Source organism: Oncorhynchus mykiss, chromosome 13 (genome assembly GCF_057628025.1).
Source record: "Oncorhynchus mykiss isolate SJ-2025 chromosome 13, ASM5762802v1, whole genome shotgun sequence".
NCBI classification, from domain to species: domain Eukaryota; kingdom Metazoa; phylum Chordata; class Actinopteri; order Salmoniformes; family Salmonidae; genus Oncorhynchus; species Oncorhynchus mykiss.
Window position 1 is genome coordinate 27684371 of NC_143034.1, and position 21008 is coordinate 27705378.

Below are 21008 nucleotides of genomic sequence, written 5' to 3' on the forward strand. Positions count from 1 at the left end.
GTGTGTCTGACTGTGTGTGTGTGTCTGACTGTGTGTGTGTGTCTGACTGTGTGTGTGTGTCTGACTGTGTGTGTGTGTCTGACTGTGTGTGTGTGTCTGACTGTGTGTGTGTCTGACTGACTGTGTGTGTGTGTGTGTCTGACTGACTGTGTGTGTGTGTGTGTCTGACTGACTGTGTGTGTGTGTGTGTCTGACTGTGTGTGTGTGTGTGTCTGACTGTGTGTGTGTGTGTGTCTGACTGTGTGTGTGTGTGTCTGACTGTGTGACTGTGTGTGTGTGTGTGTCTGACTGTGTGTGGGCGCACATCTACGTGTGTGTCTGCTTGTTGCTGTGTATGCGCATTCCATATTTATCTGACCTCTCTCCCAAGGCGCTTTGTTGGAGAAGAAGACTGAACTGGACAAGCGGGGCATGGGCATGTCGGACTACAACAACGGGATGAACAAGCCGTTGGGTTGTCGTCCTCAGGCCCTCTCCAAAGACCCCTCCTCGGACCGCAGCCCATTCCTAGACAAGGTACTTAATGAATGCCACTAGCATTGTATCAGGAATCGACAGCCGTCATGTCCAATAGAAAGACAGCTAGTGAAAGACATGTCCATTGATGAAGGATTAAACCACAAACGCACGTGCCTATGAATGGTGAAAATACAGGGGTCTTGTTTCAGTCCCACCTTTTCTTATTACCGCAATTGGGATTACGAGAAGTTGACAGTGTCCTTTGTAAAGCGTGCCATACACAAACAAAAGTGATTGATTTAACTGAAATGATTTACTGACTGACTGATCTCGTCTCCCCTCCTCCCTGGCTCCAGGACGGTGGTCTGTCAGACGACGCCCCTCCCTCACCGTTTCTGCCTTCTCCCGTCAGCCTGAAGCTCCCCCTGGTTAACAACCTTCAGCCTGGGCTGGCCCTGGGCTCCCCGGGGCTCAACATGCAGAACTTGAACAACAGACAGGTAAGGGGGGGGAACGCATGCGCTGCACCTCAGTCTCGTAATGAGGTAGCCCTTCCTGCGATTAGTGTCACCCTCGGCTCTATTATGGCTAACGGTTAAGACGTTGGTTCAGGTCCCGTCTGTGACACACACACACACACACACACACACACACAAATAGATGTATACATAACCACAAACACATTTAGTGTAGATAAGTATACAGTAGCACATACACAACCACACACACACGTGCTTACATGACAATCTCTCACACACACACACTTCATGAACCCATTGCCAGGAGCTGGAGAATAGAGGGGCCTCGATATGCGACACTAAAGGGAAAACACTTTGAACGTAGTTGAGAATTCCATTCAGCTCTCCACCACTCTCTCAAGGGTCGTTACGTCCGTAACCTTGCCTGCGGAGCCCATTGAAATGGCATAGTTTTTGTATCATCAACTTTACAGAAAGGAGCTGCCATAGAAATACGAGTCCTTTATAGAACATAAGAGTCCTTGAAAGCTCAACAAAGCACTGTAACTCTGTCATAACAGTACAACTTCTTGTCTGACACCGAACATAATTCTCTTTACATAAGTCCCATTTTCCTTTATTGGCATATTGCTGGAGGCATTTAAAGAGCACTATCATTTAATCACAATCACCATTTAATCCAACTGAATGCACTCCAAATGTGCCCGTTTCTCCAGTATTGGTCAGTGGTTCAATGCGGTAGACCTTAGGTTTTCAACTATTTTCTTTCAAATGGATCCTGGATGATTTGGGAAGTGGTGGAGAAATAGCTTGTCTTTATTTGTGGTTTCTCTGAGACTGTGAGCCAGAGTTGTGTATTGTGAGGGACATCCTATTCATCGAATGTCTGGAGGGAATGAGTGGATTGAGTGATTGCTATGTCAACTCTTATTGACATTTAGTAATTTCCTCTCGTGTTTGTGTGGGTGTCTAGATGCAGAGTGGAATGTTGGGCAGTAGTGGAGCAGCACTATCCCGGGCCATGCAGCAGCCGCCTCCTCAGCCGTCAGTGCCGCCTCTCGGCTCCTCCCAGCCTAATCTACGCGCTCAAGTGCCTCAGTTTCTCACCCCTCAGGTACACACACACACACACACACACTATGCCTCAGCCAAGTTTCTCTCCGTTTACACACACACCACGTTTTCTGTCCCCCAGCCCCAGGCTCTCTCCATGACTGCTTTACTCTTGTTTTAAGATATTTTGAGATGTTCTGAACAACTCTCATCTGTCTCCTTGTCCTCCCCTCCAGGTTCAAGCACAGCTCTTGCAGTTTGCCGCAAAAAACATTGGTCTGAACCCTGCACTTTTAACCTCACCAATAAACCCTCAACAAATGACCCTGTTGTACCAACTTCAGCAACTGCAAATGGTGAGTACAAGCCAAAGGCCCCTGTCTGCATTAGAAACAAGGTTCGTACTCACCGAACCAGACAGAATGGGCCTGTCTGCATTAGAAACAGGGTTCGTACTCACCGAACCAGACAGAATGGGCCTGTCTGCATTAGAAACAGGGTTCGTACACCCAGAACCAGGCAGGATGGGCCTGTCTGCATTAGAAACAGGGTTCGTACTCACCGAACCAGACAGAATGGGCCTGTCTGCATTAGAAACAGGGTTCGTACACCCAGAACCAGGCAGGATGGGCCTGTCTGCATTAGAAACAGGGTTTGTTCTAACCGAACCAGACCGGATGGGCCTGTCTGCATTAGAAACAGGGTTTGTACTCCCAGAACCAGGCAGGATGGGCCTGTCTCCATTAGAAACAGGGTTTGCTCTAACCGAACCAGACAGGATGGGCCTGTCTGCATTAGAAACAGGGTTCGTACTCACCGAACCAGACAGGATGGGCCAGTCTCCATTAGAAACAGGGTTTGTTCTAACCGAACCAGACAGGATGGGCCTGTCCATTAGAAACAGGGTTTGTACTCACCGAACCAGACAGGATGGGTCTATCTTGCGTTAGAAACAGGGTTTGTTCTAACTGAACCAGACAGAATGGGCTTGTCTGCATTAGAAACAGGGTTCGTACTCACCGAACCAGACAGGATGGGCCTGTCTGCATTAGAAACAGGGTTCGTACTCATCGAACCAGACAGGATAGGCCTGTCTCCATTAGAAACAGGGTTCGTTCTAACTGAACCAGACAGGTTATTGTATTTTTTATGGACACCCTCAGGGGTACCCCAGAGTCTTTTGGACTCTCCTTTCTCTCTTTCTCTTCGTCTCCCTCTGCCTTTCGCTCTCTTGCATTGACTCTTTCCGTCTTTCTTTCTCTCTGTTTCTAGGCGTACCAGCGTTTACAAATCCAGCAGCAGATGATGCAAGCTCAGCGCAACGTCTCGGGCCCCATCAGACAACAAGAGCAGCAAGTAAGAGGCCCCTGTTTCAACCCCTATACTTTCTCATCACTGTGTGACCCTCTGGGTCGTTCCATTTGATTACAATCACTTTTTGATTTTGAACTAAACTTGCCATACATATTTGCCCATGGTAGAAGTGGTCAGAAAGTGAGAAGATGGAGGTGCTCAAAGTTGACCCATTTTGCATACCCCACCCTACCTACATCCATGTCTTCATCACTGGAAAAGATAAACCGTTGAGCGTGATATCATTTAAAAGCTTACAAACTATTTTATCATTTCAAGAGAAAACGTCAAGTATAAAAAAAATTACATCCTTTAACGTTGTTTATCTAAAACCTCATAACCTCGATTGATTATATATTTTAATTTAGTTTTTGTTTTTGCATTTCGGGCATATGTGTTGTAGCTTAGACCCGATTTGACGTCATCTGAGTTTTTTTTTTTTTTTTTTTGTGCTCGCAATCGATTGAGACAGCATGCTCTTGAAATCAAGGTGTGTCATTTCAATCCTAGAAACAGAATGGGCATAACCCTTCAAACCGGTGCAATTTATCTGGTATATCATTGACATTTGAATTGAAATGTTTACTTCCAATTGCTCCGACAAAGATGGCCGCTGGTCCACCCACCATTGAATGTCAACATTAAAACAAATAATAGAACAGACATTTATCTCTGTTTCCTATGGAAGACTTAAAGTATAATGTAAAACCACTGATATTCCCATTCAAGTCAACATTCTGATGTGTGGACCTGCTACCGTTGTGAAAGTTGACATTTTAAAATGTATTCCCATTTCAGAACATCCACCCTGTGTTGAAGAGCATGGTGTCTCAACCAACGGCAGGCACAACTCAAACACCAAAGATAATATCAAAATCGGGTCTAAGCTACAACATCTGCAAAAATAATCAGCGTGCACAGTTTTTGATCATTGACAACGTTAAAAATGACGATTTAAAGAATCTATAAATACCGTAGATATGTGCTATAAATTGTATTGTTTACCATGAGTGTTGAACTAGACCGGATATGCTGATTTTAAAGTTGCGTGTGAGTCAGGGGAAATGTGTTTGTCAAAAGCACCTCCAGTTGCTCAAACTTGCTATTTCTCTAGAATGTATGGAGAAGTGGTTACAGAAGTTGGTTGCTTGTGTGGTTGGATCCTTTTCTTCTTCATTTTTTTCTTGCAAATTGAGAACTTCTGTAAAATAATCTGAAGACACTAAAGCAGGGATTCCCAAACCCTTTTGGCACGTGACCCCATTTTGATATCTGAAAGTTCTCGCGACCCCAACCATGTGATTAACAGCCAATGTTAACTTTTTAAAATTGGGGCCATGGCAGTCAATTGCAAAACATTCTGACAGTATTTCTGTTTTGTATTCTCAACTCACCATCACATACTTTTAATGTGGGGCTATGAGTCAATTACAAGTGAGTCTGACATGAGATCAATTATGTCACCACCAATAATGACATGGGTGTGCTTGATGCACTTCGCATCTGCGCTTCTCAAAGTCGAGGGGTGTGGTCCACAGTGCGCACCTCATCTCTCCTGTCACATCCAACCTGGATCGATATTTGTTTTGAATGTAGATGAACGCACTGAATCGGCGTACAATGAGTTTTAATTCTTGGAGGGAGACGACACGGTATTCCTTTTGAGTCAGGAACCGGAACTCCTCAATAGTGACCCGTGAATGTGTTGTCTGCAACATACGGTCACATCGACTGTATGGCCAGGCACGACTCCTACACCATCATTAAGTTTGCAGACGACACAACAGTGTTAGGCCTGATCACCGACAACGACGAGACAGCCTATAGGGGGGAAGTCAGAGACCTGGCCGTGTGGTGCCAGAATAACATCCTATCCCTCTACGTGATCAAGACTAAGGAGATGGTTGTGGACTACAGGAAAAGGAGGACCGGGCACGCCCTCATTCTCATTGACGGGGCTGTAGTGGAGCAGGTTGAGCGCTTCAGGTTCCTTGGTGTCCACATCACCAACAAACTATCATGGTCCAAACACACCAAGACAGTTGTGAAGAGGGCACGACAAAGCCTATTCCCCTTCAGGAAACTAAAACGATTTGACATGGGTCCTGAGATCCTAAAAAGGTTCTACAGCTGCAACATCGACAGCATCCTGACTGGTTGCATTACTGCCTGGTATGGCAATTGCTCAGCCTCTGACCGCAAGGCACTACAAATCAAATCAAATGTATTTATATAGCCCTTCGTACATCAGCTGATATGTCAAAGTGCTGTACAGAAACCCAGCCTAAAACCCCAAACAGCAAGCAATGCAGGTGTAGAAGTACAGTGGCTAGGCAAAACTCCCCAGAAAGGCCAAAACCTAGGAAGAAACGGTCACCAGGCTATGAGGGGTGGCCAGTCCTCTTCTGGCTGTGCCGGGTAGAGATTATAACAGAACATGGCCAAGATGTTCAAATGTTCATAAATGACCAGCATGGTCAAATAATAATAATCACAGTAGTTGTCGAGGGTGCAGCAAGTCAGCACCTCAGGAGTAAATGTCAGTTGGCTTTTCATAGCTGATCATTAAGAGTATCTCTACCACTCCTGCTGTCTCTAGAGTTGAAAACAGCAGGTCTGGGACAGGTAGTTGAAACTGGAGCAGCAGCACTACAGAGGGTAGTGAGTACGGCCCAGTACATCACCGGGGCTAAGCTGCCTGCCATCCAGGACCTCTACACCAGGTGGTGTCAGAGGAAGGCCCTAAAAATTGTCAAAGACCCCAGCCACAGACTGTTCTCTCTACTGCCGCATGGCAAGCGGTACCAGAGTGCCAAGTCTATGACAAAAAGGTTTCTCAACAGTTTTTACCCCCAAGCCATAAGACTCCTGAATAGGTAATCAAATGGCTACCCGGATGTGTGCCCCCAACCCATCTTTTTACGCTGCTGCTACTCTCTGTTTATCATATATGCATAGTCACTTTAACCATATCTACAGGTACATACTCCCTCAGTCAGCCTGACTAACCGGTGTCTGTATGTAGCTTCGCTACTGTATATAGCCTGTCTTTTTACTGTTGTTTTATTTCTTTACCAACAGTGCCTTGCGAAAGTATTCGGCCCCCTTGAACTTTGCAACCTTTTGCCCCATTTCAGGCTTCAAACATAAAGATATAAAACTGTATTTTTTTGTGAAGAATCAACAACAAGTGGGACACAATCATGAAGTGGAACGACATTTATTGGATATTTCAAACTTTTTTAACAAATCAAAAACTGAAAAATTGGGCGTGCAAAATTATTCAGCCCCTTTACTTTCAGTGCAGCAAACTCTCTCCAGAAGTTCAGTGAGGATCTCTGAATGATCCAATGTTGACCTAAATGACTAATGATGATAAATACAATCCACCTGTGTGTAATCAAGTCTCCGTATAAATGCACCTGCACTGTGATAGTCTCAGAGGTCCGTTAAAAGCGCAGAGAGCATCATGAAGAACAAGGAACACACCAGGCAGGTCCGAGATACTGTTGTGAAGAAGTTTAAAGCCGGATTTGGATACAAAAAGATTTCCCAAGCTTTAAACATCCCAAGGAGCACTGTGCAAGCGATAATATTGAAATGGAAGGAGTATCAGACCACTGCAAATCTACCAAAACATGGCCGTCCCTCTAAACTTTCAGCTCATACAAGGAGAAGACTGATCAGAGATGCAGCCAAGAGGCCCATGATCACTCTGGATGAACTGCAGAGATCTACAGCTGAGGTGGGAGACTCTGTCCATAGGACAACAATCAGTCGTATATTGCACAAATCTGGCCTTTATGGAAGAGTGGCAAGAAGAAAGCCATTTCTTAAAGATATCCATAAAAAGTGTTGTTTAAAGTTTGCCACAAGCCACCTGGGAGACACACCAAACATGTGGAAGAAGGTGCTCTGGTCAGATGAAACCAAAATTGAACTTTTGGCAACAATGCAAAACGTTATGTTTGGCGTAAAAGCAACACAGCTGAACACCATCCCCACTATCAATCATGGTGGTGGCAGCATCATGGTTTGGGCCTGCTTTTCTTCAGCGGGGACAGGGAAGATGGTTAAAATTGATGGGAAGATGGATGGAGCCAAATACAGGACCATTCTGGAAGAAAACCTGATGGAGTCTGCAAAAGACCTGAGACTGGGACGGAGATTTGTCTTCCAACAAGACAATGATCCAAAACATAAAGCAAAATCTACAATGGAATGGTTCAAAAATAAACATATCCAGGTGTTAGAATGGCCAAGTCAAAGTCCAGACCTGAATCCAATCGAGAATCTGTGGAAAGAACTGAAAACTGCTGTTCACAAATGCTCTCCATCCAACCTCACTGAGCTCGAGCTGTTTTGCAAGGAGGAATGGGAACAAATGTCAGTCTCTCGATGTGCAAAACTGATAGAGACATACCCCAAGCGATTTACAGCTGTAATCGCAGCAAAAGGTGGCGCTACAAAGTATTAACTTAAGGGGGCTGAATAATTTTGCACGCCCAATTTTTCAGTTTTTGATTTGTTAAAAAAGTTTGAAATATCCAATAAATGTCGTTCCACTTCATGATTGTGTCCCACTTGTTGTTGATTCTTCACAAAAAAATACAGTTTTATATCTTTATGTTTGAAGCCTGAATTGTGGCAAAAGGTCGCAAAGTTCATGGGGGCCGAATACTTTCCTAAGGCACTACCTATTGTTCACCTAATACCTTTTTTTGTGCTATTGGTTAGAGCCTGTAAGTAAGCATTGTATTCAGCGCACGTGACAAACAAACTTTGATTTGACATCGCAGCTCGGTCAGCTGTTCCATTTCACTTACCGACCCATCAACTGATCCAGGATCACAAACGGATTCGCTGATTTGGTCACTCATCTGTATCCTTTTTTTCCCTATTTGCCCTGCATGATTGCTTTCAGTTTCCCAAATATGTCTGTTACATAGGCAAGGAGACATGTTTCGTTTTCAGTTAAGTCTGTTTGTTTTTGTTTTTTTACATCCATTGCCAGTGACACTTCCTCTCAATTAAAAAAATATATTTCCCACACTCCCCCTCGATAACCACCAAGCCTCGGTTTGAAATGGAACGTTGTCGTGCTCTGATCCCATATCGCCGCAAAAGTTTGGGAACAGGCGTGCGCGATGTAGTTTACAGTCGAAGTTACCTGCTGCGTATCTGAGTTCTGCGCTCTTGCTGCCAGTTGCTTTCGGTGTACCTATTATACCTCAGTGGGTGTATCATACAATGCGTCCATCTGGTAGAGGGAGACTCATTCATAACTAGAGTGGAATCAGTTTTTCATCAATATAGCCACACGGAACATCACCTGTGCTCTTTCATGCTCGGGAATCGTGAGACAGAACAATATGTCCTCGTGTATAGCATCCCCTGACAAAAGTCAATGCGCCTCGGCCCTCAAAGCTAACGTCCATTTGGAGAGAATAAAGTGGAGAGTTAAGATAAGTGACTGTTGATGAGGTGCTGATTTGTAGGAGTCATGCCACGGTCTGTTGGTCTTGGTCATTGTAACCTTATGCCCTCACTCTTTCTCTCTCCTTTGTCCCCCTCTTTCTCCTGTTCTGTTTCTTTCTCAACCCCCCCCCAGGTTGCACGTACAATCAATAACATGCAGCAGCAGATCCAACAGCACCAGCGTCAGCTGTACCAGGCCCTGCTGATGAAGCAGCAGCCCCCCGGCTCCCACTCCGGCCTGCACCCCGGCCAAGGCAAATCAGCCCTGGACTCGTTCCCAGGCCACCCCCAGGCACCGGGCCTCTCCGACCTGCACACCAAAGAGCCGCAGTCTTCTCCCAACTCCTACAGCCCCTACCCCCTCTGTGAGTCCAGCACTCACACTGTCATTCACACACGCACTCCTTCAGCCCCTACGCTCTCTCTACATCTCTCACAAACAAGCTGTTTGTATATCTAGTAAGCCTTAAATACGTCAGTATAAGTCCCTGCATTGTCTTTTATCGATCTGGTTTGTGTTGAGCTGTGTATTCAATGTTAGATGTTTTCTCTCTCTTAGCTGGACTCAATCCAAACATGAATGTAAACTGCATGGAGGTGGGGGGGCTGTCCATGAAGGAGCCTCCCCAGCCCCAGTCCCGTCTGTCCCAGTGGACCCACTCCAACTCCATGGACAGCCTCTCTGGAAACTCCTCCCACATGGAGCCCAACCTCAATAAGCACGGTAGGAGGAACATTAGGAACTTTGAAGTCTCATTTAAATTCTGTTGTTCCCTCGGGGGGGGGGGGGCAAATAAATAAACAAATACACGCTGTCAAACAAGAAATCAATCTATTAGTCATCTCGGTAGAAAAATTGGGTCTCACTTAGTCGATTTTCTTCCCCAACATAGTGACTTATTTGACTTGCTCTGAATAACATTAACGTATTTCACACCAACTCTCTCACCAGCCAACAGACATTCTCTGGGTTTCTTTCATACGGTTTTGCATTCACAACAGACACGTTAACACTGGAAATTGAACGTGTGAGCCACAAACACCACCTCCCCTAACCTCTCCCACTGTAGCGTGAGCATCAAGCTGCTGTTCTGCCCTTATAGTAATCAACTTGTACCAGTAAACAGGGGTTGTTATTACTCAAAGGCTTTTGTATGTTTCCACATATCTCAGTGATGAAACGGTGTGGGAAATCTCAACTGGAAGTATTCTGTATGAAATCAATGGTTTCTCTTTAGTGTCTGACATTTAAAATGACTTTTAAAATCCATTTCTATTTCTCAAGTGATGTCTCACGTTGATATTCATCTGGATGTATCCTTGCGACCCAGTGTTCAGTGTTTTGCCCTCCCTACTCCACTAAGAGCAACACTGACAACCACTCTTACTTTGCCATGTTTTTAAGCCTTTATGATTGAGACATCTATATACATTACCAGTCAAAAGTATGGAAACACCTACTCATTCAAGGGTTTTTCTTAATTTTTACTATTTTCTACATGGAATCATGTAGCAACAAAGTGTTACAAATCAATATATTTGAGATTGTTGAGAGTACCCACCCTTTGCCTTGATGACGACTTTGCACACGCTTGGCATTCTCTCAACCAGCTTCACCTGGAATGCTTTTGCAACAGTCTTGAAGGAGTTCCCACATATGCTGAGCAGTTGTTGGCTGCTTTTCTTTCACTCTGCGGTCCAACTCATCCCAAACCATCTCAATTGAGTTGAGGTCAGGTCATCTGATGCAGCACTGCATCATTCTCCTCCTTGGTCAAATGGCCCTTACACAGCCTGGAGGTGTGTTGTCATTGTAGTAGGTAGAATGACGCAGGGGTGATGGTTTTACGTGCTCCTAACCAACTGTGCTATTTTGATCTGTTTTTTTTTTTTCATTTAACTTACCTATTTTTTACATAATGTTGCTGCTATCATCTCTTATGACCGGAAAATAACTTCTGGACATCATAACAGCTATTACTCACATCGAACTGTAAGAAGCTGTATTCTTTAACATGTCCGATGCAAAGGATATACTGCTTTCTCGGCAGCAGGCCCAAATCCCTGTCATTTGCACGAAGAAAAGCCTGAGAAAAGGGGGAGGCGTTCCGGCAGCCTTCTGAGAATTCATAAGCGAGTGAGGAAACCCCCACTGCCATCCTGTTCTATTGGCCAACGTGCAATCATTGGAAAATAAAATCGATGACCTACGATCAACATTATCCTACCAACGGGACAGTAAAAACTAATGTTTCATTGAGTCGTGGCTGAACGACGACATGGATAATATAGAGCTGGCGGGATTTTGCATGCACCGGTAGGACAAGAAGCTACCTCTGGTAAGACGAGGGGTGGGTGGGTGTGCCTTTGTCAATAACAGCTGTTGCGCGATGTCTAATATTTAAGTCTCAGGGTATTGCTCGCCTAAGGTAGAGTACTTTATGATAAGCTGTAGACAACACTGTTGTTAGGTTCTTACTTTTCAGAGTAAATAACTCACGGACACTAGAGAAGCTTAACCAAGTTTAATTCTTCCCAAAGGGTCGACACAGCTGTATTCAGAAAAAAGACATGGCTTCCCCCGTGGTGGTATTCATACCCCACTTTGGGTGGAGTCTCATCCTTATCTCTAAACATTGCATCCTTCCTGCTAAGCAGGGAACTAAGTGATATGAGCCTTCAACGGTTTCTCCCCTTATTGGTACTGTCACATGTGATTGTTTTCCCTGTAGCCCCTCCTAAGCTTTATTATGGCATACCTCATGTCTCTTGTGTAAATAATGTTCCTATAACAATGTTCAAAGTTTACTCCAGACTACCAACACTATCTACCAAGAGTTCTCATCTATATTATTCCTAGCCGTCTATTTACCACCACAAACCGATGCTGGCACTAAGACCGCTCTCAACCAACTGTATAAGGCAATAAGCAAACAAGAAAATGCTCATCCAGAAGCGGCGCTCCTTGTGGCCGGGGACATTAATGCAGGCAAACTTAAATGTCACGTGCAACCAGAGTGGGAAAAACTCAACCACCTTTACTCCACACACAGAGGTGGATACAAAGCTCTACCCCGCCCTCCCATTTGGCAAATCTGACCATAATTATATCCTTCGGTTTATAAACAAAAACTAAAGCAGGAAGTACCAGTGACTCGCTCAATACGGAAGTGGTCAGATGACGCTGATGCTACGCTATAGGACTGCTTTGCTAGCACAGACTGGAATCGTTCCGGGATTCATCCAATGGCATTGAGGAGTACACCACCTCAGTCATCGGCTTTATCAGTAAGTGCATTGACGACGTCGTCCCCACAGTTGACCGACCGTACGTACATCCCAACCAGAAGCCATGAATTACAGGCAACAGATGAGCTAAATGCCTACTTATGCTCGCTTCGAGGGAAGTAACACTGAAGTATGCATGAGAGCACCAGCTGTTCTGGACGACTGTGTGATAACACTCTCGGTAGCTGATGTGAGCAAGACCTTTAAACAGGTCATTTTCACAAAAAACGCGGAGCCAGACGGATTACCAGGACGCGTACTCAAAACATGCGTGGACCAACTGGCAAGTTCACTGCCATTTTCAACCTCTCCCTGACAGTCTGTAATACCTACATGTTTCAAGCAGACCACCATAGTCCCTGTGCCCATGGAAGTGAAGGTAACCTGCCTAAATAATTACCGCCCCGTAGCACTCACGTCGTTAGCCATGAAGTGCTTTGAAAGGCTGGTCATGGCTCACATCAACAGCATCCTCCCGGATACCCTAGACCCACTCCAATTTACATACCGCCCCAACAGATCCACAGATGACGCAATCTCAATTGCACTCCACACTGCCCTTTCCCACCTGGACTAAAGGAACACCTATGTGAGAGTGCTGTTAATTGACTACAGCTCAGCGTTCAACACCATGGTGCCCACAAAGCTCATCACTAAGCTAAGGACCCTGGGACTAAACCCATCCCTCTGCAACTGGATCCTGGACTTCCTGATGGACACATTTTCCCCCTCAAGATTTGGCATGGGTCCCCAGATCCTTAGTTTTACAGCTGCACCATCGAGCGCATTCTGACCGGTTGCGTCACTGCCTGGTATGGCAACTGCTCGGCATCTGACCATAAGGCGTTACAGAGGATAGTGTGTATGGCGCAGTACATAACTGGGGCCAAGCTTCCTGCCATCCAGGATAGAGGTCGACCGATTATGATTTTTCAACACCGATATCGATTTATTGGAGGACCAAAAAAAGCTGATGCTGAATTATTATTATTTTTATATATTTTTAAATGTATTTATTTGTATATATTTTTAAATGTATTTATTTGTAATGACAACTACAACAATACTGAATGAACACTTTTATTTTAACTTAATATAATACATCAATAAAATCCATTTCGCTTCAAATAAATAATGAATCATTTAGTTTAAATCATGCAAAAACAAAGTGTTGGAGAAGAAAGTAAAAGTGCCATATGTGCCATGTAAAAAAGCTAACGTTTAAGTTCCTTGCTCAGAACATGAGAACGCTGGTGGTTCCTTTTAACGTGAGTCTTCAATATTCCCAAGAAAGAAGTTTTAGGTTGTAGTTATTACAGGACTGTCTCTCTATACCATTTGTATTTCATATACCTTTGACTATTGGATGTTCTAATAGGTACTTTAGTATTGCCAGCCTAATCTCGGGAGTTGATGTACTTGAAGTCATTAACAGCGCAATGCTTGAAGCATTGCAAAGAGCTGCTGACAAATGCAGGAAAGTGCTGTTTGAATTAATGCTTACGAGCCTGCTGCTGCCTACCATCGCTCAGTCACCGCTCACTGCGCTATCAAATCATAGACTTAATTATAATATAATAACACACAGAAATACGAGCCGTGGGTCATTATGGTCAAATCTGAAAACTATCATTTCGAAAACGTTTTTTCTTTCAGGTGGCATCCATAAGTCTAAATATTCCTGTTACATTGCACAACCTTCAATGTTATGTCATAATTATGTAAAATTCTGGCAAATTAGTTTGCAACGAGCCAGGCGGCCCAAACTGTTGCATATACCCTGACTCTGCGTGCAATGAACGCAAGAGAAGTGACACAATTTGCCTGCTAACATGAATTTCTTTCAACTAAATATGCAGGTTTAAAAATATACACTGTTCAAAAAAATAAAGGGAACACTAAAATAACACATCCTAGATCTGAATGAATGAATTAAATATTCCTATTAAATACTTTTTTCTTTACATAGTTGAATGTGCTGACAACAAAATCACACAAATGATCAATGGAAATCAAATTTATCAACCCATGGAGGTCTGGATTTGGAGTCACACTCAAAATTAAAATGGAAAACCACACTACAGGCTGATCCAACTTTGATGTAATGTCCTTAAAACAAGTCAAAATGAGGCTCAGTAGTGTGTGTGGCCTCCACGTGCCTGTATTACCTCCCTACAACGCCTCGGCATGCTCCTGATGAGGTAGTGGATGGTCTCCTGAGGGATCTCCTCCCAGACCTGGACTAAAGCATCCGCCAACTCCTGGACAGTCTGTGGAGCAACCTGACGTTGGTGGATAGAGCGAGACATGATGTCCCAGATGTGCTCAATTGGATTCAGGTCTGGGGAACGGGCGGGCCAGTCCATAGCATCAATGCCTTCCTCTTGCAGGAACTGCTGACACACTCCAGCCACATGAGGTCTAGCATTGTCTTGCATTAGGAGGAACCCAGGGCCAACCGCACCAGCATATGGTCTCACAAGGGGTCTGAGGATCTCATCTCGGTACCTAATGGCAGTCAGGCTACCTCTGGCGAGCACATAGAGGGCTGTGCGGCCCCCCAAAGAAATGCCACCCCACACCATGACTGACCCACCGCCAAACCGGTCATGCTGGAGGATGTTGCAGGCAGCAGAACGTTCTCCACGGTGTCTCCAGACTGTCACGTCTGTCACATGTGCTCAGTGTGAACTTGCTTTCATCTGTGAAGAGCACAAGGGCGCCAGTGGCGAATTTGCCAATCTTGGTGTTCTCTGGCAAATGCCAAACGTCCTGCACGGTGTTGGGCTGTAAGCACAACCCCCACCTGTGGATGTCGGGCCCTCATACCACCCTCATGGAGTCTGTTTCTGACCGTTTGAGCAGACACATGCACATTTGTGGCCTGCTGGAGGTCATTTAGCAGGGCTCTGGCAGTGCTCCTCCTGCTGCTCCTCGCACAAATGTGGAGGTAGCGGTCCTGCTGCTGGGTTGTTGCCCTCCTACGGCCTCCTCCACGTCTCCTGATGTACTGGCCTGTCTCCTGGTAGCGCCGCCATGCTCTGGACACTACGCTGACAGACACAGCAAACCTTCTTGCCACAGTTGGCATTGATGTGCCATCCTGGATGAGCTGCACTACCTGAGCCACTTGTGTGGGTTGTAGACTCCGTCTCATGCTACCACTAGAGTGAAAGCACCGCCAGCATTTAAAAGTGACCAAAACATCAGCCAGGAAGCATAGGAACTGAGAAGTGGTCTGCAGAACCACTCCTTTATTGGGTGTGTCTTGCTAATTGCCTATAATTTCCACCTGTTGTCTATTCCATTTGCACAACAGCATGTGAAATTCATTGTCAATCAGTGTTGCTTCCTAAGTGGACAGAAGTGTGATTGACTTGGAGTTACATTGTTTAAGTGTTCCCTTTATTTTTTTGAGCAGTGTATATACTTCTGTGTATTGATTTTAAGAAAAGCATTGTTTATGATTCGGTACATTCGTGCAACGATTGTGCTTTTTTCGCAAATGCGCTTTTGTTAAATCATCCCCCGTTTGGCGAAGTTGTCTGTCTTTGTTAGGAAGAAATGGTCTACAGTTTGCAACGAGCCAGGCGGCTCAAACAGCTGCATATACCCTGACTCTGTTGCACAGAACTCAAGAGAAGTGATAATTTCCCTAGTTAAAATAAATGAATGTTAGCAGGCAATATTAACTAAATATGCAGGTTTAAAAAATATACTTGTGTATTGATTTTAAGAAAGGCGTTGATGTTTGGTTAGGTACACATTGGTGCAACGACAGTGCTTTTTTTCACGAATGCGCTTGTTAAATCACCCGTTTGGCGAAGTAGGCATGAAGTGATTCAAAGATAAATTAACAGACACCGCATCGATTTATATGCAACGGAGGACAAGCTAGATAACTACACATGGTTGAAGATATTACTAGTTTATCTAGTGATTATGTTAAGAGTGATTGTTTTTTATAAGATACGTTTATTGCTAGCTTGCACCTTAACTTGGCTCCTTGCTGCACTCACATAACAGGTAGTCAGCCTGCCACGCAGTCTCTTTGTGGAGTGCAATGTAATCGGCCATGATCGGTGTCCAAAAATGCTGATTACCGATTGTTATGAAAACTTGAAAATCGGCCTAATTAATCGGTCAACCTCTAATCCAGGACCAATATACTAGACAATGTCAGAGGAAAGCCCCAACAATTGTCAGATTCCTGCCACCCTAGTCAGACTGTTTTCTCTGCAATCGTTACTGGAGCGCCAAGTCTAGGTCCAAAAGGCTCCTTAACAGCTTCTACCCCCAAGCTATAGGACTACTGAACAATTAATCAATGGCCATCAGACTATTTACATTGACCCCCCCCCCCCCCCATTTGTTTAGTACACTGTTGCTTGTGTTTATTATTATTATTATTATTAGTCAATTCACCCTTACCTACATGTACAAACTACCTCGACAAACCTGTACCCCTGCACATTGACTCAGTACCAGTACACCCTGTATATAGCTGTTCTGTTACTTTTTGGGGGGATAAAAATCTTAACTCTTTCTTGACATAATTGTTGTATTTGGCGCATGTGACAAAGTTTGATTTTGATTTGTCCTGTTGAAAAACAAGTGATAGCCCCACTAAGGGCAAACCAGGTGGGATGGTGTATCGCCGCAGAATACGGTGGTAGCCATGCTGGTTAAGTGTGATTGAATTCTAAATAATTCAGTGTCGCCAGCAAAGCACCATCACACCACCACCTCCATGCTTCACGGTGAGAACCACACTTGCGGAGATCATCCGTTCAGCTAATCTGCGACTCACAAAGACAGTGGTTGGAACCAAAAATCTCAAATTTGGAATCAACAGACCAAAGGACACATTTCCACCAGTCTAATGTCCATTGCTCGTGTTTCTTCATCCAAGCAAGTCTTCTTCTGATTGATTTCCTTTAGTAGTGGTTTCTTTGCAGCACTTCGACCATGAAGGCCTGATTCACAGTCTCCTCTGAACAGTTGATGTCTGTTACTTGAACTTTGACGCATTTATTTGGGCTACAATTTTAATGTACTTTTTTTTTTTGTCCCTATTCCTCCCCTATTTCTTGGTATCCAATTGGTAGCTTAGTCTTGTCCTATCGCTGCAACTCCCGTACGGACTCGGGAGAGGCGAAGGTCGAGAGCTGTGCGTCCTCCGAAACACGACCCGGCCATGCCGCACTGCTTCTTGACACAATGCCCGCTTAACCCGGAGGCCAGCCGCACCAATGTGTCGGGGGAAAAAACGTACACCTGGCGACCGTGTCAGCGTGCATGCTCTGGCCCGCCACATGAGTTGTTATAGGACAAGGACTTCCCGGCCAGCCAGACCCTCCCCTAACCTAGATGATGCTGGGCCAATTGTGTGCCGCCCCATGGGTCTCCCAGACGTGGCCGTCTGCGACAGAGCCTGGACTCGAACCAGGATCTCTAGTGGCACAGCTAGCACTACATCGCAGTGCGATGTAGTGCCTTGGTGGACTGTAATTTCTGAGGCTGGTAACTAATGAACTTATCCTTTGCAGCAGAGGTAACTCTGGGTCTTCCTTCTGTATACCACCCCTACTTTGTCACAACACAACTGATTGGCTGAAACGCATTAAGAGCGCAAATTAATAAGGCACACCTGTTGATGTGTCCAAACTTTTGACTGGTACTGTATGCATTTTAAATGTCTGTCGACTGAATTAATGAGTTCCTTTGACTTGTCCTAGGTGCCATATCTGCTGCTTCTAACCTGGGCCCCCCCGGAAAGCCCCCCCACATGGATGACTCCTACAGCCCATACAGTATGATGGGTGGGTCTGAGTCTCCCACCTCCCCCCTGGTTCCCCCTGACAGCTGGGGCCAGGGACCAGGAAAGAGCCCCAAGGATCAGATCACCAATGGAACGAATATCAACTGGCCCCCAGGTTGGTAGAGAAGACCGACATTTCAATCAGATCAAACGTTATTTCACACGTGATCCTGACACACGTTACTGATAGAGGACAAAGAAAAGAGATTTAAACTCTTCTAAACTGTTTTGATTTTAGAGAGAAAAGAAAGATTTAGAAAATGAAAAAATCTGATTTAAATTGTTCCCCACAACATCAGTTGAGTTTAAAGGATAAATAACCATTTGTCCTCCATGTTGTCTCCTCAGAGTTCTGTCCAGGCGTGCCCTGGAAGGGCCTGCAGAACATTGACCCCGAGAACGACCCCAACATGACCCCAGGAAGCGTTCCCAGCGGCCCCACCATCAACACCAACATCCAGGACGTCAACCGCTACCTGCTCCGGGACCGCAGCGGAGGTGAGGGGGTCAATCAGAGAGACAGGGTCTGTAGTTAGTTGGCTTTAAGATACAGACTGTATATGCTCATTAACAGGGCAGGTCTCTGCTGATTCTCAAACAGGTGTTGACTTGTGTTACTATATTGACAACTTTAAGCTTATATCCTATTCCTTTCCATGGCACTGAAGGGGTTACAGTACTACCTCACTTGTTGTGACCGTGTCATCCAGTAGCACAGGCCCTGTTGTATTTATACACGTTCTTTAAATCAAGTTGTACATGTTTCTTTCCCCACCACCCCCTCTGTCCATAACAATGGGCCACCACGGCTAGGCTCCTCCACTCCTTCACCGCCTCAGAACGGTGCTCTGCCCCCCTCCACGGACTGGCCAGTCAGTGGCTGCTACACTAGCTCTTTCAGTCTGTCCTCCCCGGATGAGGAGAGTGCAGGTACAGACCACAGCCCCCTATGTGGACATGCTGACCCATGGTCCTCAAGCTTGACCCCCCCCCCCCCCTAATTACCACCATAGCAACACACCTTTATCCTATTGTTTGTGTGTGGTCTGCGTTTGTTGAGTGTTACGCTAGATAGATCCTTCCTTTTGCCTAATTTAATCCTACTACCAACTACCCAGTGCCGGTGTATCAAGTGCTCCATGATGTGATTGCATTGTATTCCTCATGGAATGAAAAGTTTGAGTGTTTGAATCAAGAAATGCTTTGAATGTTGTGGCCCTAGACCCCTATTCATAAGTATGTGTTGACGTGACATTTTTGTTGCCGTTAAGCAACCCACTGAGAATTGCTATGAATACTTGAAAAATGTCCCCCTTTAAATGTCTGAGTGATCTGCATTCTCTTTTTCCATTCATGTTTCCTGTAGTCCTCAATGCGTTCTCCATTATGACTCACATAAACCCATGAAGTCAAGATTGAGGTTTCTTGTTGAACAACTGTAAATAGGGGGCATCTTTTTAAAACTTTGCATCTCCCCAAAGTTAGATTTCGAAGAATCTGTCATAGAACATAGGCTTCATAAAGGGTCTCCATCTCTACAACAGGATCTCATAGGTTCCCCTCTTCTCTCTCTCTCTCTCTCTCTCTCTCTCTCTCTCTCTCTCTCTCTCTCTCTCTCTCTCTCTCAGGTAAGCTATCTGACATGAAGTCCACCTGGTCCCCGGGGCCCATCTCCCACCCCTCCCAGGCCTCTCTATCCCACGAGCTGTGGAAGGTCCCCCAGGGGCCCCGTAACAACACAGCCCCTTCAAGGCCACCTCCCGGCCTCACCAACCCAGCCAAGCCCTCATCCACCTGGGGGGGAAACTCCCTGGGCCTGGCCCAAGGCTGGAGCAGCTCGTACACCTCAGGTGAGATGCCACCGTACAACTCCTCAGCCTGAAATATAGACCGGGGGAGTTCCTCTGTAACAAGACTGGAAAGACTTAAACCTGGTAATATACCTAGTAGAGGAAAATCAGTCGTTTTGAGATCGATTGAAAACCATTGACTGTGGATTTGAGCTGACCTTACTTTGTGCTGTGTCAACATCCTACCCTAACATAATGTTTTTGACACATTTGCCTAAAGAAGCATAGCGTATGACACCACATAAGTGTGTAATGTTCCTAGGTGTGGTTGTTGTAGAGTGTGATTCTCCCCCGTGTTTTGTTTTGAGCTCCTCTCCTTGTCACTCGCTGTAGTAAGGTGGAGCAATTACACACCCCGCTGTGGTTAGAGGCCCTTGTCATACTGAAGTCTTGCGGCTTACAAGAGAAGACTTAAAGGACTGTTGTCATGGCTTCAAAGAGAACCTAAACTGTGTGTGACCTTATTTTGGCATGAGTCCTAAGGTCACACTGAGGTGGTAGTAGTACAAGTGTAAAAGTGCTTACATGAGACGATGCAAATGTTGTTTTAAAAAAAAAAAAGAACATGCATAGACGAGGACAACTTATGTACATACATACAAATATGTTGTCATTAATAGAAGACAAGTTATTGACCAAAAATGATTGATTTATATTTTGTGAGGACCTGAATATTGACTGATCATGTTCCCCTCTCTGTTTCTCTCAGAGGGCACAACCTGGAGCACAGACAGCTCCAACAGGGCCAGTAGCTGGCTGGTACTGAGGAACCTCACCCCCCAGATAGACGGCTCCACCCTGCGGACGCTGTGCATGCAGCACGGCCCCCTCATCACATTCCACCTCTTCCTGACCCAGGGAAACGCTGTGGTGCGATACAGCTCCAAGGAGGAGGCTGCCAAGGCCCAGAAGTCCCTGCACATGTAAGACTCCCATACTTGAATGGAAAAAAACATGCATCGCCATGTGGCTGGTGACTCATTTTCTTCTTGAAAGTCCAATATCTTGAAAACTTGACTGCTGACATGAAAAAGCATTGTGGGACTGTATCAACAGTGGACTAATGAAAAAAATACCAAAAGATTGAGTGGATTTTCTTTCATCCATACTCTAGGCTGTTTAGGGTAGTGATTTTCTCCGTCTGACCTAAAACGAAACACAAAATATTGTCTCAACTTCTAGGCTATACACATCTCACTGACAAATTGTCAAAGTCTATAAGGAAAT

At 45.2% G+C, this 21008-nt stretch overlaps 1 protein-coding gene across 4 annotated transcripts in view; it reads left to right on the forward strand.

The window, feature by feature from the left end:
• Positions 1 to 21008, forward strand: part of LOC110485100 (trinucleotide repeat-containing gene 6C protein) — a 70684-nt gene that overhangs the window by 42287 nt on the left and 7389 nt on the right. For 2 of the 4 annotated variants that reach the window (XM_036940490.2, XM_036940491.2), the window contains exons 9-20: positions 371 to 516; positions 816 to 959; positions 1912 to 2052; positions 2228 to 2347; positions 3264 to 3347; positions 8956 to 9187; positions 9382 to 9546; positions 17849 to 18046; positions 18280 to 18429; positions 18745 to 18861; positions 19560 to 19781; positions 20491 to 20704. In XM_036940490.2, coding sequence (XP_036796385.2) covers positions 371 to 516; positions 816 to 959; positions 1912 to 2052; positions 2228 to 2347; positions 3264 to 3347; positions 8956 to 9187; positions 9382 to 9546; positions 17849 to 18046; positions 18280 to 18429; positions 18745 to 18861; positions 19560 to 19781; positions 20491 to 20704 — 1933 coding nt within the window. The remainder of the gene's footprint in view (positions 1 to 370; positions 517 to 815; positions 960 to 1911; positions 2053 to 2227; positions 2348 to 3263; positions 3348 to 8955; positions 9188 to 9381; positions 9547 to 17848; positions 18047 to 18279; positions 18430 to 18744; positions 18862 to 19559; positions 19782 to 20490; positions 20705 to 21008) is intronic. The other 2 variants (XM_036940492.2, XM_036940493.2) reach the window with 1 other exon arrangement.